The sequence below is a fragment of the Dicentrarchus labrax genome, unplaced genomic scaffold, assembly GCF_905237075.1.
Source record: "Dicentrarchus labrax unplaced genomic scaffold, dlabrax2021, whole genome shotgun sequence".
Lineage (NCBI taxonomy): Eukaryota > Metazoa > Chordata > Actinopteri > Moronidae > Dicentrarchus > Dicentrarchus labrax.
Window position 1 is genome coordinate 19224794 of NW_026136722.1, and position 17184 is coordinate 19241977.

Below are 17184 nucleotides of genomic sequence, written 5' to 3' on the forward strand. Positions count from 1 at the left end.
AGGAGAGACAGCCTGTCCTCCCTGCTCCTCTCTCAGTCTCTGGTCGGAGAAGCCCCCGGAGCCTCCACACTGGGACTATCCGATGAGAAGATGCGGGCCGCGGGGCAGCAGCTGGCCGCCGCGCTGCTCCTGTTTGCCGCAGTGTGCGGGGCAGCGCGGGCCGAGGTGATCGATGACATCCTGGGCAGCCTCAACAGGGGAGCATCCTTCCTGGAGCGGCAGCATGAGCACATCAACCTGGACGGGGTGGTCGGGTTCCTCATGCTGCAGGGTGAGTAAACAGCTGCATGAAACATCTGGAAGAGATCTGCAGGGTCTGTTTATCAGTGAGACTCTGTAGGGAGAAAATACACTAATACTAATTATTAATACTTATAAATATACACTAATGCTAATTATTAATACTTATAAATATACACTAATACTAATTATTAACACTTATAAATATACACTAATACTAATTATTAATACTTATAAATATACACTAATTCTAATTATTAATATTTATAAATATACACTCATACTAATTATTAATACTTATAAATATACACTAATACTAATTATTAATACTTATAAATATACACTAATGCTAATTATTAATACTTATTATTAACTATTGAGTCATGTTTGTGATTGTGGGAAGTTTTGAGGAAGAATGGTTAAAGTTTAAGACTTTTATTTTTAAGGTTTTTAAGGTTATTATTATTATTAGATTTATAATGTTCAATGTGTAACAATAACAATAACAACAACAGAGAACAGCTGATAAAGTGTAAACAGTAAACAGTGACTGCAGGAAGTTTCTGTAAAACCAGTGATTTTAATGAACTGTGAGCAGATTATTGAGTTTAATGAGTTTTTATTATAGTTTTAGTAACTTTTCATACAATTATCTGTCAGTATTTTATTAATTAAAAATCATACAGTTCTTCTATTATTAGATCTCTGGTTGTTATAACTGCAGAATACAGAATAAAGTGGATTTGGTTTGGTGGTTTGGTTTATGAGATCTATCTGTCTGTCTGTCTGTCTGTCTGTCTGTCTGTCTGTCTTTAACCAGAAGCCACATTAAGTAGACTGCAGCCATGCTAGCTGCTCTGTGAGGCTGTACTTATAGGCACTAAATGCACACGTTACCACAATGACAGTAACATGCTGATGTTTAGTGAGCTGACTTCATTTGTACATTAATGTGGATTTGGTTTGAAAAAACAAAAACCTCTTAAAACAACAAACATAATAAAGAATGAAGATAAACATAAAAGTAAAAGTGCTCTAAAAAAAGAGATTCATGAAAAAAACACAAAGATAAATGAGGTAAAAACAATAAAACCTCTTTGTCTTTATACTGTTTTATATAAAAATAGCTTTATTCTACATCTTGGGACTGTAGACCTCCGCCCACTGCACAGGGCAGGACTGTAGACCTCTGCCCACTGCACAGAGCGGGACTGTAGACCTCCGCCCACTGCACAGAGCGGGACTGTAGACCTCCGCCCAGAGGGAGGAAGAAGCTGAAATTCAGTTTCTGCTCTTAAGAGAGAAACTTTCAAACCTCGACACCAAAGAAAAAGATTCAATAAAACCGCTATAGAACAACTTTCTTCAAAGTTCAGTTTTGAGTCAATAATTGTTCCAATATATTCGTACGATTGAACACATCTACTGTCTTGTAGCTTAGCATGCTAATGTAAAGCGAGCAGCCAGATCAGGTTAATGTTTTATTCTTAATTCTCTTAACTCTCTTAATGTTTCATGTTGATTTTGTGGTTTTCTGATTCATGTTTTGTTTATGTTTGCTACATATTGTAGCTCTGTGCCCAATAAAGTTTACTGTAATTAAACACGAAGTCGAGCTGAGGTTGTTGGGAATGTCGTTAGTTTTGCAGCTAGAAACCAAAGTATCAGCAAAATTGGTCCTGAGTCTTCTTCTGTGGTTGTTTCTGTGTCTCAGCTGAACTGAAGGAGGCGGTTCGGACGTGGCCCCACAGCGACCCGGTCAGCTGGGCTCAGAGAACCACCGCCGTCGCTCTCGTCAAACGTCTCGACCAAACCTTCGACAAGGCCGTCGCTGCCCTGCAGCAGAACGACCCAAAGTACTACAGAGGTGAGAAAGGACTTCATTACCCAGAAACCACGTGGTGTCAACACAAACCCTTCACTCAAGTAGGCCCGTAGCTCGGAAGACTCATAATGTTAATAAAAAAAAAGTTTAATAAATGTGAAGGATCATTAATTGTATTTAATGGTTAGGGTTAAAAACGCTTGCTAAGTAGATAGCATCAACCGTTGTATAGTCTGAAATGTTTATAGTCTTTTTAATGTATTATTTGTCTTTTAATATAAAATATGATTTATAATATAAACTGTTTCCTTTCATCCTCTCAGAGTTCGAGCCTCTGATGTCGTGGACTTTCTGGGTGATTCCTCCCGGGTTGAGCGCCACAGATCCGAGCCTGGTCTACCCGTCCACCGTGACCACCGAGTGCTACGACGAGCAGCTCAGTGACAAATGTCTGACCTTGCTGCTGGGAACCTGGTACACACACACACACACACACACACACACACACACACACACACACACACACACACACACACACAGAAAACACACCGAAAAACGACTTTATTTCACCACGAGAAATCTCAGTTGGAGGACGTGGAGTCTTTTGACCACAAACACCGGTTTCACTATGAGACATTTGATCAGGTTGTCCTTCCCCCTGATTGGTGGAGCTCGCTGGGGCCTGAGAGGGTAAAAAAATAGTCCTCTGGTTCTTTTTCAAGTAAAAAAACATCAAAAAATAAGAGTTTATTTTGATTTAAAGTTAATATTTGTACTTAACTTCGGGTTTTTGTGCTGAAATAATTAAAAATCACCAACAACGACTTTAACGATAAAATCTTTTTATATTTATACAGAAAAATGCCCAAAACCTGAAATAAAGGAATAATGACCACCGTGTATGTGTGTGTGTGTGTGTGTGTGTGTGTGTGTGTGTGTGTGTGAGCAGGAAGATGAACGGGACGCCATGCATCGTCACCAAACCCTGCCGGGACACCATGACTCAATTCGGTTGTCCACACTACTCTCTGTCCCACCAGCTGCTCTACTTCATGATCGGGAAAATGGTGAGACGGGTAACGAAAAAGCCAGGGTGGCGTTTAAATATATAAATGTAAATTTAGGATGTTATTGATGATTCATGCGTTCATTCACCTTAATGTCTTAAAACTTAATTTATTTATATTTTATTACAACTTAATATGTAATGGATTCTCAGCACATGCTAACATAAAACATATTAATACGTTGTTCTGTTTAACGAACGTCCTCGTGGCGAGACGCTGACCGCTTCCTGTTTCCCTCCCAGCGAGGCTGCACCAACCTGCTGAAAGGCGACACTCGACCGTCCCGAGAGAACATGACCGAACGCAGCTACGAGAAGATCTTCTGCTCCAACATGATGAAGACCAACCAGGACATCATCAGAGACGGTCTGACCGAGCAGACGGTCGACATCTTCATTGAGAACAGTGAGCGTCTTTAATTATACTTTAATCCTTAATATCGGTCAGTTTCTCAGCTGTATCAGTTATTAGCTGTGATTGATTGAGTTTGACCTTCTCTAACAAACCAAAAAGATGGAAAACAAATCAGCCAACGAGAGATAACAAAGGTTTTAATCTATTTAGTGTCTTTGTTGCTCCTTTAACCGAACTCTTTCCTGACTGTCGTGCAGCGATCTGCTTTATAGATCCTGACGCTCGTGTGGAGAACAAATGTAAAGCTCAGAAACTAAACAGTATTATACTAGACAGTATCGCTATAAAAAGGACGCGGTGCGGCGGGAGATTCAACAGAGAACAATGTAGAAGAACTGAAGGTCGACTGACTTGAGCTCCTCTGGTTTCTGTCAACAGTCCTGATTTGCGGATTGGCCGGTTTCTCCGACTTCTACAAAGCTGATTGGCTGCAGCACATCCTCAGGCTGCAGGATGAGGAAGTGGGCTGCTTCGGGAGAGACAGTGAGTGTTTCAACAGCATTATCATCATAATATGTTTAAATAAATAACGGTTAGAGGTTACTGAACCTGAACCTCACGTTATTTCCAGGCAGCATGGTTGTCAAATTAAAACATTTAAGCCTACTATCTTGTGTTTTCTCTTACTGGGGGCTAATTCCAAGTCACCTGCTCACTCACAATGCCTTAAAAGTTTAAATATTTGTTTCCCGTAAGGTATATTTATACATAATTGAGCTAAAAATATCACGTTTCCTGTTCGTTTTATCACACAAGAGCTGAAGATCTGGATTTTATCAGGTGATATAAATGGAGACTGAGATGCTCTGTGGTGGATAAATAGATTAACAGTTGATTTTCGGCTCTGTTTGTTCTCTCAGAGAGCGTCATCTCTCAGATCATTGGAGACGAGCTGCTGGAACAACTGCAGCCTCACAGGAGAGTGAAGAGGAGGGAGAAAATACTTCCAGGTCAGTTTGTGACGGAGCTCAAACAGGAAGCGTCACACATCACTGTTCCTGTACAACATGTAGGATTACTGAAATATGACAACGATTCATTAAAAACAACTGGTTTTATGTTGTTTGACTTCACGAGCTGGTCGTAAGATAAATGGGGGCTCGTCCGGGTTAATTCTTGAAAGATTCCTTCTGTCAAAATTATTGAAGCTTGGATTGATTTTTTGTGGGAAAAAAGGAAATTTGTGTTCAGATGTGCTAATTATCATGTCACTGTTTAATTTTGAGTCTTTTATCTTTTTATCCAATTCAAAAATAGTGAGGTTTTTCTTTCCAGTTTCAGTTTCTTTCAGGGAGTTATTTGTCGCATCCAACAGCCATTTTCTTTTGTAGTTTAGCTCGCCTATTCTTGTTTGTTAGAATTATTCTGAACTCCAACATTGTTTTTTTTTTTACCAAAAATAACTGGTTTTATGTTTCTTCCCTTTGACTTCACAAGCTGGTCGTAACATAAATGGGGGATCGTCCGGGTAAATTCTTAAAAAATTCCTGCAGCCAAAGTTATTGAAGCTTGGATTGATTTTTTTGGGTGAAAAAGAAAATTGTGTGCAGATAATTGTACATTGTTAGTTCCTTTTAGGAAGTTATTTGTAGCTCTTTTGGTTATATTTATGAATATTTAGAGAGGTTTTGATATTTTGTTGTGTTATTAACATTTTTACTCAAAGGATTTAAATACTTCTCATCATGTTTTCTCTAATTCCTTCTCTTACTCTTTCCTCTTCCTCTCTCTACTGTCTGTTTCTGAAATCTCTCCTCTCACAGACGGCTGTTCCAGTCACATGACGGCGGTGGCTGTCGGCGCTCTGGGAGGATACCTGAACTACTACCTGTCAGAACAGGACATAACGAAGAGGCCGCTCTCCTGAAACCTCCCTCCCTCCCCCCAGCCTCCCTCCCTCCTCATGGGGTTCGTTCACATTAGAAAAACGCTGTAGATCATCAGGTAGAGATGCTCTTCACGGCTGGAGACTGACTCCCGACACAATATGTTGCTTCATGAACATAGTCGTAAGATGATGAAAATGCTTAATAAAACGCTGGGATGTGGCTGTTTTGACACAAAATGTATTTCTACCTATATTTCTTCATTTTGTATTCTGTGATTATAATGAGGAAGATGCTGAATCCCAATAAAGACGCCTTTAGAAAGTAGTGATGCTCCAATCCCACAGGAAGTGATCAGGATTCTTGGTTACTCTTTACAGAGAAGTAGTTAATAAACAGTGACTCTGATCTTCAACCAGCTATCGTCAAAGAGCAGTTCGTGTTCCTGTCCATGTGGAGTTGGACATGCTGCTGTTGTCTCCAGTTACAGGCAGGCAGGCGGCCTGTGGATGCAACGAGCTAGCAGGGTCTCTTACAGTGTGTCAGATTACACACAGGAAGTTTTCAAGCCTGTTTCAAGCTTTGACGCTCCTGTGTTAGCCAGCTCTCCCGTAGTGCTTTAAACTCTCAGTCCAGGCAGTGTCTGCACAGCTAACTGGGCTAACTAGCTAACAGCCACTGCAATTAGTTTGTTAGCGGTTACTTTAGCAACAAGCAAAGCTATCTGTTGTCCATAGTATATAATAAAGTTATAACATGTTTCATAAAATGAATGAAATAAAAATTCATTAAATTCAATGCCTCTTATTGCTATTTTCAAGCTGTCACACTTGGCGAGCTGAAGACCCAGAGTTGGTGGTACGACGGGCCGTAAAGTGTTACAGACTTCTTGCGTTAGATCATAGATCACTAAAGTTACAAGAAGTGCAAGAAGAGGCGTTCAGGGTGCAGTGTGGGAATGAAAGAGACAGTTCTCCCAAATACAAGTCAGTGTGTGAAGTTATTTTAAGGTCTGATGCATCCGGCTTTTATTAGTTAGTTATTAATTAGTTAGTTAGTTAAAAGCCTGATTGGAGCATCCCTATTTAAAAGGCTAAGAAATATTTAGTGTAGCTTTAAAAGAAAAACATTCACATAGTTGTTTCTTTTCAAAAAATAATAATCTTTATTTTCTTTAAATTATGTTTTTGCTTTTCACAATCGGACCTACTGAATATAAAAGGAGCCCAGAAGGCAGCTGTACAACCAGCACTGACCAAAGAGGATCTACTGTATGCATGAACCTACACACACAATCTTATCCCGTGTTTAATGTTAACCGATAAAATAAAGTCTGCTGTATTATAACATTAAGCTGATAATAAATGCAGATCATTACTGGCTACAAGAGTCTGTGGAGAAAGAGGCCTCCTTCATAAAGAACACAACAGATTATGTAAGATCTGTGGGAGCCAAAACTCCCCCAGCTCAACTCAAAATTCAAAATAAAAGCTTCCCCCTGGGGTGAGTGTGTGTGTGTGTGTGTGTGTGTGTGTGTGTGTGTGTGTGTGTGTGTGTGTGTGTGTGTGTGTGTGTGTGAGAGAGAGTCCAGAAGGAAGTCAGGAACAGGAGGTTTTGGTTCCCAGAAATATAAAGCCTACACAGCAGGCCTTTCTTCTGAAAACATCAGCGACTGTGTGTCTTTGAGTCGAAGACACTGACATAAAGCTTCACGCGTTACAGCGACTCGTGTTTAATGATGTCACTTGTTCCAGCCGACGACCTCGTAGAACAGCGCCTTTAGCAGTCGAGCCTCGTAGGTGACGGTGTTCTTGCCGATGTGAATGTGGATCTCCTCGAGAGGCTGCTCGATGATGGCGGGAACCTCCTTACCGTAAACTGCAGGTGAGACACAGAAAACAACAACAATATATAATAAATTATTATTAAGACACACTGCTGTTGGTACTGTGTGTGTGTGTGTGTGTGTGTGTGTGTGACTGCTGCTCACCCTCGCAGTGCTCCAGGAACTGAATACACTCCTGTACCACGGCGTCCCGCAGCATGACCATGTGTTTGGACATGTTCTCCAGCAGAGAGAGGAAACAGCGCTTGGCGTAGAACCATGTGTCCGTCCCGAGCTACACACACACACACACACACACACACACACACGCACACGCGCACACACACACGCACACACGCACACACACACACAAACACACACGCGCACACACACACGCACACACGCACACACACACACACACGCACACACACACACACACACAGATAAACAGAGGAAGTAAAATAAAGAATTAGTATATAAAATAACAATAAAAAACAGAATTACATTTAAAATAGGGGACGTAGTGTGTCGTTAGCAGCAGCAAAGTGAGCAGGTCTCATACATGTGAACACCAGAATAATATATAATATATAATACAGTTTATAATGTAATAAAACAGTATAACATATTAGCAGTTTATAGTATAATATAGTTCACACATAGTACATGAAACCACGTACACAGAGGTTACAGCAACTGACCAAATTATAACTCAATCAAGGCTTTTTGTACGAATGGATCTGATCTACATGTGTACAGATCTTCATACATATCAGTGAAACGCGCTGTTGGGGCTGCTCTATAGGGGGCGCTGTCGAGACATTTTCCCCACGCATGTGTCAGAGACCAACAGAATACGTAATCTTTCGCCACGAATCACATGTGTGCTGCATTTCATGAGTTTTTGAGCACGTTGCAGCCGCCAAAAATGTGATTCTTTTCAATCACACTCGTATAAAGTAATTAAAAAAAGAAGCAGAGAATATAGCAGTTTCTCAACTGGGGGTACATGTGCCCCTACGGGTACTTTGGAGTACTGCAGGACGTACTTGACTTTTTTTAAATGTTAATTTTAGGTTTTATAATAGTAAAACATCAATAAACCACATTTTATATTTAATATTCTCTCTGCAGTGAAACCTCTGGAGCCACAGACAATGACAGACATCCTCAGTGAAGCTCATGATTCTCAATAAAGTTCAATGTGATTTTAATGTTAGTGTTATTGCATTGAAGAGTCTATAAATCAGACACTGATGGTGCAGCGCTGTGCTGAACCTCTTTATATCCTTATAGTCTTTTTAATTCTGCCAGAAATACGAGTAAATTCAATATAATATAATATAATATATAACTAACTCTTTTTAAGAAATCATTTTCCAGGAGTTTTTCTTGACAATTCAGGACAACACTCGCTCACAAACAGTCAAATAATTTACCGGTAGGTCGAGTATTGACTTTTATTTCTCCTTTTTTAAGTGTTTCAGGTTCATAACGACACAGAAAAGATCACGAGGTACGAACATATAGAAAACATTTTCCAGGATATTTGGTAATTTTCCTCAATTTCCAGGTGTTTCCATGACTTTAAAACTAGTCTTTAAATTTCCAGGTTTTCCAGGCTGCGTATGAAATATAAGCAAGCACCATCTGTGTTGATAAAACCAGTCTGTAAGAGCTGCTAGTCTTTGTTTATCGGTGGTTACGGTTTGACTTTAGAGACTTGGTCCTTCTGTTTGAGGGGATCTGAGTTCGGGTTGAGAGAAGATGGCGTGACTGCGTCGCTCGCCGGGCTTCACATTCCTTCGACTGTGAACGCGACTCACTGTGGAGGTTGTTGTGAGGATGAGAGGGGGAGACACTCAGGATGACGGCTTGTGTTCTCAGCTGGAGCTCAGTGGACTCAGCTGCAGCCAGAATCTGGTGTTGTGACTGGACCGGATTCAAGTTTCACATTTTAATCAGAATGTGTTTATGTTCTCCTGTCCGTCACTGAAAACACTTCCTGCTGCCCTTAGACAATAAAAGCCAAACAGTCTGTAACATTTACCTATAGTCAGGAATGTAACATTATATTAATAAGTATGTTTTCATTAGTTCGGTTTAAAACTAATTTCTGCTTGAAATGATCCCAAACTTTGGACACTGTCACTGTTTTCTGTCTCTGCAGCGCGTTGTGCGACAGTATTAATCCTCCCTGTAAATCACAGTGTGCTGTTTATACGTTATGAAGAAAGCCTGGAGAGAATAAATCACTGACCTTCTTGTTGTAAGGCTCCAGGCTCTTGATGACACGAGAGATGCCAAAGTCGTAGTTCCCCTTCGCACAGTACAGCGTCCTGAAAGAAAAACACAACAGTGACACTTTATCATCAGGTACTTTTAATTTCTGTCCCATTGTTTTGATCTGAGATGCTCTAGAGCGACATCCAGTGTTAGTTTCATACATAAAAACCTTTATCAATGTCTGTTTTGTGTTTTAAAATCACTTCATTAATCAGCATCAGATATCAAAGTCTCCTTATATGTGTCCAACCTGTCATTTCACTTTGAATTAAAGCAACTGAAATGTGTCAGTGTTCGTACATATGGGGACCAAAAAGTAATCCCAGCTCTGTGATTGGCTGTCAGTGAACGCAGCTGGAACTCACCCGATGACCAGGTTGACGATGCAGAGGTGGAAGACCTTCTTATCGGGGTCGTCGTAGGAGATCTGCTCCTCCTCTTTCTCGATCTTCCTCATCAGCTCTTCAGCCTGTTAGACCACATCAGAGTCAGAAGGAAGTTCATTATTAACCCTATAAAAGTTATTAATATACAAATATGTACAGGCAAAGGAGTATTGTATTATTTATCACTTTATCCTGCTGTAAACATACGCCTGAATATCAGCATCGATCAAACCCTTATTGGTCGACCACTTTTATTTACTTAAAGTTGCAGGAGTCATAATTGCTAAAACTTCTGCTAACAAACTGAAGTTATGCTTACGTTCAGTGTTTTCCCACCATAATGCACTGTGTGTGTTTCCTAAACTATCCTAACAAATGTGTTGAGTGAATTCATAACAAAACACTTAAAAAGCAGATTTTATGAATCTCTGAAATCCTGCATCGCTTACATCGTACCCCTACAAACATCGCTCCACAGGAACCTTTAAGTTGATGATACTTTAAAGCTGCAGCAGGTAACTTTTATAAAAATAACCTTTAGTTAATATTTAATAAGTAGCTCTAATTTGTGAATTTGAATAAAAGTACTTTGCACCGGTGTGTAAAAGTGCTCATTAGGCAGAATGACTCCTTTCAGTGTTGATGTTGCCGTGTTAACCTCTCTGTACAGTACCTCTTCATTCTGGCTGGTCATGATGTAGGACACACACAGATTGGCGAGGACCACAGCGCTCACATTCAGGATCTACAGTGGACACACACACACACACACACACACACACACACACACACACACACACACACACACACACACATTCATCACTTTGTTAAACGTTATCGATCGGTTTATAAAATATTCCCAACCAGCACTCAGACCTTTGTTGAAGTAACTCAGGGTCATGCACGTTGTTAAAAAACCAGATTAGAAAATAATGAAAATGATTCACATTAGTAAATAAAAGCAACTGTTAAGATTTGGGAGGATAGTCGACACAATGGAAACAAGCAACAAGAAATTGTATTTTATTAATGTTTAAGCTGAATTTAAGAGGATATATTAGATCGCTGGTTTCCAACCTTAAGGAACCACTTTTCTATCATTGAGTAAACTGGCTAAGTGACATATTTTATGTATATTTCATATTATATTCAAAACTGTACAATGAACTCAAACAGTGAACTCAGTAACTGCAGGAAGTTTGTGTAAAACAAGAGATTTGGATGAATATGAGCAGATTATTTTGTGTAAATATTGTATCACAGATGAGATTTCCAGATATTTTTAGTAGTATTTTTACTTCAGTGTTTTAGCAAAGAGTGAATATAGCTTGTGTTAAGGTCCCCTGTGATGTTTTGGTGACCCCTAGTGAGGGTCCCGACCTCCAGGTGGGGAACCAGACTATTCAAGGACAGCGGTTCCCCACCTGTGGTTCGCCAAAGTCTCATTGGGGGTTTAAGGTGTGCTAGAAAACTTTTAAAAAGTAAGTATCAAAAGTTCCCTAAACATAAAATAATCTGCTCAAAATTAATCCAAATCACAGGAACGAGGTCCCTTATAGAAAAAGGCTTGGAAACACTGAGGTAGGATGAGAAAAGTCACTTTCTAATTTCTTGTGCCTTTTCAGTGAGGGACGTTAACCCTCCAGAGACCATTATGTTCAGTCAGGTTTATCAGGATGGCATTAACACCACTGCAAACAAAATAAAAAAACCCACACGAGAACAGAAAATCATCGGGACAGATGTCATGCACAGATGTGAAAACACTGCAGAGGCATCAGCACAGAGTTCGTTGGGTCTCTTTTTACCGAGGGTTTGCACTTGCACGGACACTCCTGAATGTTACACTGCTCCACCTGGACAGAAAGGCAAACTAACAAGGTTTAGTCCTGACCTCACTCTGTCAGCGGGGGCCGAGTAACAGCACTGTATTTCAGCCACATGTGTGACCCTCCATCCCGACACACTCACGTTGTCATAGTGCTTCTTGACGATGGGCTCGTAGAAGCCGATGGCCTCCTTGTACTTGTTCTGCATGAAGAGCACGTGGGCGACGTTCAGCTTCCAGGTGTCGTCCTCGTTGCAGACCTCCACCGACTTGCGGAAGATCTTCTCCACCATCTGGAAGTTCTCCCGGTTCCAGTAGATCTTGGCCTGGGCCATCAGGACCACGATGTACCTGTCACACCAATCACACAGGAAGGACGGAGAGAGAAGTAATCAGGTGGAGCTCTGCAGAGGAGAGAGCTGGGGGGTGTTTTAATAAACGCTGGAGAAACAGTTTGTAATAGAGAAACTGGATATCATAAACATGTGTTATAGCTGTGGACAGAAGGACCTTCGGCAAAGGAACAGCTGATTGGATTTTTCTGTGAGGTAAAATTACTGGTTTTGTCGATGCTGTCTGGTCGGCTGTCGCAGGTCTGACACGCTGGTGCTCTAGTGCGACACCTAGTGGCAGCCAATAATATATATATAACCTTTAAATGTATATTGTATAATGTACAAGTGGGCTGTGCATTTTTTTCAGTATATAACAATGTACATGTAAAAATATGAAATATTGCTATTATAGATATCAGCGAGCAGCTTCCTCACAAATGCTTTACTTCACACACCTCACTGTGTGTATATGTATGTGTGTGTGTGTGTGTGTGTGTCCTCACTTCTCCTGCATCTGGTCGTAGTCCTGCAGAGCTTTCTTCTGCACTTCATCGTCTCGAGCCAGCCGAGCCTCCTGAACCTTAACAGAAAAGCAACCTTCAGCCAAAACTCTTCACAACAAAATCTCCTGTTTATTTCAGCGTAAAACATATTCAGAAACACTCATGAGACTGTAACACAGGAGGCAGGTCAGTGTTTGAGGTATCCAGATCAACTGACAGATTAAGTTACATCAGCAGGCATGACATATGTCTAATATATAATATATCAAAATGAAGTATAACATCATAAAATACATACAGTACAATACATAATAAATAAGAGGTCAACAAGGTCAACAACCTGCTTGGCCAGCTTGCGTAACTGCTCTGTCAGTTTGCCGTTCATCTCGTCAAACTTCCTAAAAGCCTGTGAAATAAATCCGACAGCAGGTGAGAACATGATTTTATTCATGGAGGAAAAAACAGACAAGCAAACACAGGTGGTTAGATGTGACTGATGAACTTAAAAACTATACAATTAGATTTAATTTCATATTTAAAACATTAATATATCCATAAACCATTAAAGTATCACATGGTGTCTCTCTCCCTCTGCCTGTGTTGTATCGCAGCCTCTCTGTGGTTTGTTTCCATAGCCGGTCTGCTCCGACTGAAACTGCTGTTTTTATCATCTACGTCAGTGAATTAAGGATTTATTAAAGTTACAACTGAGCTGTTTGTTATAATGAATTACTGGGACCAGTGGACATCAACTCATTCAGTAGATGCACCAAATATTTGAAGACGCTGTAAACACAACAGTGACATATTATCACTGTATGAAGATATTATGGTGAGTTTGTGAGAGAACAGCTGCCTGTTTACACAAGATTTATGGTTGCATGCTGAAAACAGCTGCTGAGGCTGAATTATACAGTCAATGTGTAGAAAAACACACACTACTAAAAGCTGAAAGACTGGCTGCTTATAATCCTCTGTGAGTACATGTAATCCATTATTAACCAAAAACTATTGCCTCAGTGTGGCTTTAATTATAAATAAACACCAAATGTTGTGTTATTCTTACAGTACCTCCTCTGGAGCGGTCTGACAGGTGATCAACGCATCGAGAAAGTCGAACATATACTGGAAAGGACAAACACACAGCTTTGAATATGGATCCTGACATAGGAAACCTTTTCATGATTATTAAACATGTTTGTGCAGGCGAACAGACGGAGTTCATGCAGCGTGAATGTGATCTTTAATAAAACATTCAACACACACGTGTTGGTGCAGAAGCTTACCGGGGAGAGGAATTTATAGGTGAGGTGTGTGTTCTCTGCCATGACGTCGGCTGCGAGGTCGAAGTACTGAGAGAGAGAGAGAGAGAGAGAGAGAGAGAGAGAGAGAGAGAGAGAGAGAGAGAGAGAGAGAGGGGATCCAGCAGTGACATTAATACCATTTTAATGAAAGAGCTGCACCTCTCTGTGTGTTTTTAGCTCTTTCCACTGAGTCTCACGCCACACGTCTCCAAATCCCTCTGAAAACACAGAGGGATTTGTGGCGTGCACCCTCACCGTCGTACCGTATGGTGGAAAGTGCTGATGCAGTGTTTGTTCTGTGTATAACAACGACATCGTATCGTTCAGTATAACAACCCTGCTGTTAACAAGGTTATTACAGCGAGCCATCGGTTCATGTAATTGGTTTAAAAATACGACTGAAATGAATCAATAAATCACTGCTGCTGTTCATAGTGAGTCACTCTCTTCAAACAGGGGATTTCTTTTGCTGTAGAACTGTAGATGTATTTTTGATGTTATTGATCTCTGCACCGAGTTGCACCAGCTATACAGAGTCTGTGCAGTAGTGATCAGGGTTGGGGCCGCGGTATTAAAGTCTGAAACACACTTTTGGTAATGCATAAATCACAACTTAGTACTTATTTACATTATGATTATGTTAAGTTTGCACACAGCTGCTGCAACAGGCTGCTGGACTCAGTGAAAGCAGAGATGTTTGGCTTTGACTGTAGTCAGTAATCGTCCCTTTGAGAGATGAAGGTATTTTGTGTGAATGTGGATATTCTTCAGTCTCTAAACGTGGTGTGAAATTGGCTACGACACAAACTTTGGAATAAAAACCTGCACTTTTGTCCAACCGCTGCAGGCTGGATGGGAAAGTTCTGTGTAATTAAGCCCGGCCGGCATTACCTGCTAACTCTGAATCCACCATTTCCTGCATTTTAAATCGGATGAAACGAATTGTCAAATTGTGAAAGAGGCTTGGCTGGCCAGGGTCGACTACAGCTCCCCATCGACCCTCAGAAGTGAATCATTTACATTTATTCATTAAGCCGTTGTTTTGTCCAAAGCAACACAAACGAGTGAAAGTGATTTTCATGCCGCAGAAGCTTCTGGATTTCTCTTTGTTTATTGTTGAAGCTCAGTACGTTAGGTTTCGAACAGGGTTCCCATTTTGTTTAAGAAATCTTTTTCCAGCACATTTCTCATATAATTTACCAGTAGGCCAAGTATTCACTTCTTTTTTTAAAGATACAGGGTTCATGAACTGTCTCAGGTTCATTACAGGTAGGTGGTCTGCCGGCGAGCTTGGCTGTTCTCACCACAGCAGATTGCTCCACTGTGGTCTCTGGTGAATTGACTACAGTTTTCCTCTCACCACAAGATTACAACCACAGCCCGGAGCTAACAGTTCAAGTCAAGCAGAATTTATCTTTCCAGGAAAACATAAATTATTTCCAGGATTTTGGGTAATTTTAATCAAATTCCAGGTGTTCCCATGGCAGGAAAACTAGTCTCTAAATGTCTAGGTTCTCCAGGACGATGGATGAAACAACGTCTACTAAAAGCTAAATTTTGTGGAATTGTTTAAGATTATAACCTTTATAGTTGTATTTCAGGGTACAATCCTTTACAGTTTGTTAACCTCCTCCTACAACCTTGATCACTCTGCAGCAGTCAGTGAGCAGATTAGGATTCCTTGCTCGACGATACTTAAAGCCACAGTTGATCCAGTGTGGGACCCCCTCCAGGTTCAGGACAGGCTGTAACCTTCGAGGCCGGTCTGTTGCGTACCTCGTGTTTGCAGTAGAGCAGCAGCAGGTTTCCGAAGGTGACGGGGGGGAAGGACGGCTGCTGCAGCAGGAACGCCAGCTTCTCGAAACCCTCCGACGGCTTCGTGTCCATGTTCACCAGAGCCTGGTTGTGGAGTGTCACCGGGTCCAGCTCCTGCCAAAACACACAAACACACAAACAGTATTAGACGAATTATTGAAGAATACACGCAGTAGGCCTCTGTCTCAGCCTCTGGTTCACTTCTCTGAGGATGTAAATGTATTATACTGTAATAGAACAATGGCCAAGTATCAGGGACAAGAAAACATTGAATCTATACAAAAAGAAGAATTTTAAGACTGAAAGTTTGTCAAAGATGATCAAAAAAACATAATCCAGACAGAGTATTGAATAAAAGTTCCCTAAACAGGAAATAATCAGCTCCAAATTAATTTGTTTTACACAAACTTCCCTTCAGTTATTGAGTTCAGTATTTGGATTAATGGTTGTTCATTAAATATCCAATAATATTATAATAAATATCTCGGGGTCGTCAAAAAAGAAGCTTACTAAGTCTGTATGATTGTTCAATCAAAAATACATAATACAGACATAGAATTGTATAAAAAACTTCTTAAAAATATCAGGAAAACTCATCTCTGATCAATATTCACAGGAAATAATGTGCTCTGAATGCATCAAAATCTCTCAGTTTACCTCATAAATTTGAGATTTTTTAGTGGATGACTCTTAAACTTTGTGAAACAGACAGTTTAGACACAGGCTGACAGCTTCAGGAGGTTTATAACACACACAAAAATCATTACTATTGCATATGGGCATTTGTGTTTCCATCTGGACACCGACAGGATGCACTAGTATTAAATTCCAGTAGGGGGCACTAGTCGTACACTCCTCTCAGTCCCTGTATACGGTGGCTGGTGCAGACTGGGCCGAGGACTGTGTCCTCCATCTGTACATTAATTTTAATGAAGCGGTTAAAAGACGATGAAACTATCACCATTACCTCCGTGTAAGCCTTCACACCTAATACTGGAACATGCTATTAATCTCAGTTATCTCCAGGCTGCTCGCAGGGGCAGGTCCGGGCAGCGTTAATGCAGATTACAACAGAATAATCACACATAGCCGAGGGGTGCGGAGAGCCCAGCTGCACACACACACACACACACACACACACACACACACACACACACACACACACACACACACACACACAGAGTACAGTGGGAGTGGATGGGTGGTGATAGTTACCTCCTCTGATCTGGGGGGCATGTCTGTCAAAGCCTCCTGAGCTCCTTTCACTGCAGGAAAAACCCAAACAGAAAAGACAGTTTGAGTCTGTATCAAATTAAAGCTGCGGCAGGTAACTTTTATAAACGTTCACTGTATCCTGACAGTAGAACCTGAGACAGACAGTGTGTGAAGAAATCAGGTTCCTTTGGCTCGTTTTTTGAGCTCCTAATGATGTTTGTAAGAATCCACCGGGTCCCGAATGAAAACAACCAATCAGAGCAGAGAAAGAAATAAAGATGCTTTGGGTTGGAGGTTTAAAGACAGTTAATTGTT

The 17184-nt window shown here is 40.8% G+C and overlaps 2 protein-coding genes across 5 annotated transcripts in view; one reads left to right on the forward strand and one right to left on the reverse strand.

Annotated features, from left to right (window-relative positions):
* cunh16orf89 (chromosome unknown C16orf89 homolog) lies at positions 1 to 6170 on the forward strand. The gene is made up of 8 exons (XM_051388642.1): positions 1 to 271; positions 1955 to 2107; positions 2389 to 2539; positions 3015 to 3132; positions 3375 to 3537; positions 3925 to 4029; positions 4407 to 4496; positions 5310 to 6170. The coding sequence occupies exons 1-8, from the start codon at positions 91 to 93 to the stop codon at positions 5411 to 5413; spliced, it is 1065 nt and encodes a 354-aa protein (XP_051244602.1). The 5' UTR covers positions 1 to 90; the 3' UTR covers positions 5414 to 6170.
* A 340-nt stretch (positions 6171 to 6510) lies between these two features.
* Positions 6511 to 17184, reverse strand: part of flr (fleer) — a 15737-nt gene continuing 5063 nt past the window's right edge. The window contains exons 8-20 of one of the 4 annotated variants that reach the window (XM_051388540.1): positions 16870 to 16919; positions 15616 to 15768; positions 13822 to 13887; positions 13607 to 13660; positions 12876 to 12941; positions 12536 to 12612; positions 11841 to 12048; positions 11678 to 11725; positions 10543 to 10614; positions 9849 to 9952; positions 9458 to 9536; positions 7363 to 7492; positions 6511 to 7250 (exon numbers count right to left, since the gene is read on the reverse strand). In XM_051388540.1, the coding sequence (XP_051244500.1) occupies positions 7114 to 7250; positions 7363 to 7492; positions 9458 to 9536; positions 9849 to 9952; positions 10543 to 10614; positions 11678 to 11725; positions 11841 to 12048; positions 12536 to 12612; positions 12876 to 12941; positions 13607 to 13660; positions 13822 to 13887; positions 15616 to 15768; positions 16870 to 16919 (1244 nt within the window). In that variant the 3' untranslated portion in view covers positions 6511 to 7113. Of the gene's footprint in view, positions 7251 to 7362; positions 7493 to 9457; positions 9537 to 9848; positions 9953 to 10542; positions 10615 to 11677; positions 11726 to 11840; positions 12055 to 12532; positions 12613 to 12875; positions 12942 to 13606; positions 13661 to 13821; positions 13888 to 15615; positions 15769 to 16869; positions 16920 to 17184 lie in introns of all 4 variants that reach the window. The other 3 variants (XM_051388539.1, XM_051388542.1, XM_051388541.1) reach the window with 3 other exon arrangements.

Bases quoted from the DNA above. Each gene is read 5' to 3' on its own strand.
- cunh16orf89 (XM_051388642.1), top strand. From the start codon at position 91: ATGCGGGCCGCGGGGCAGCAGCTGGCCGCCGCGCTGCTCCTGTTTGCC. The intron at 2,540-3,014 runs GTACACACACAC...GTGTGTGAGCAG, and splicing joins ACCTTGCTGCTGGGAACCTG to GAAGATGAACGGGACGCCAT. The intron at 3,538-3,924 runs GTGAGCGTCTTT...TTCTGTCAACAG, and splicing joins CGACATCTTCATTGAGAACA to TCCTGATTTGCGGATTGGCC.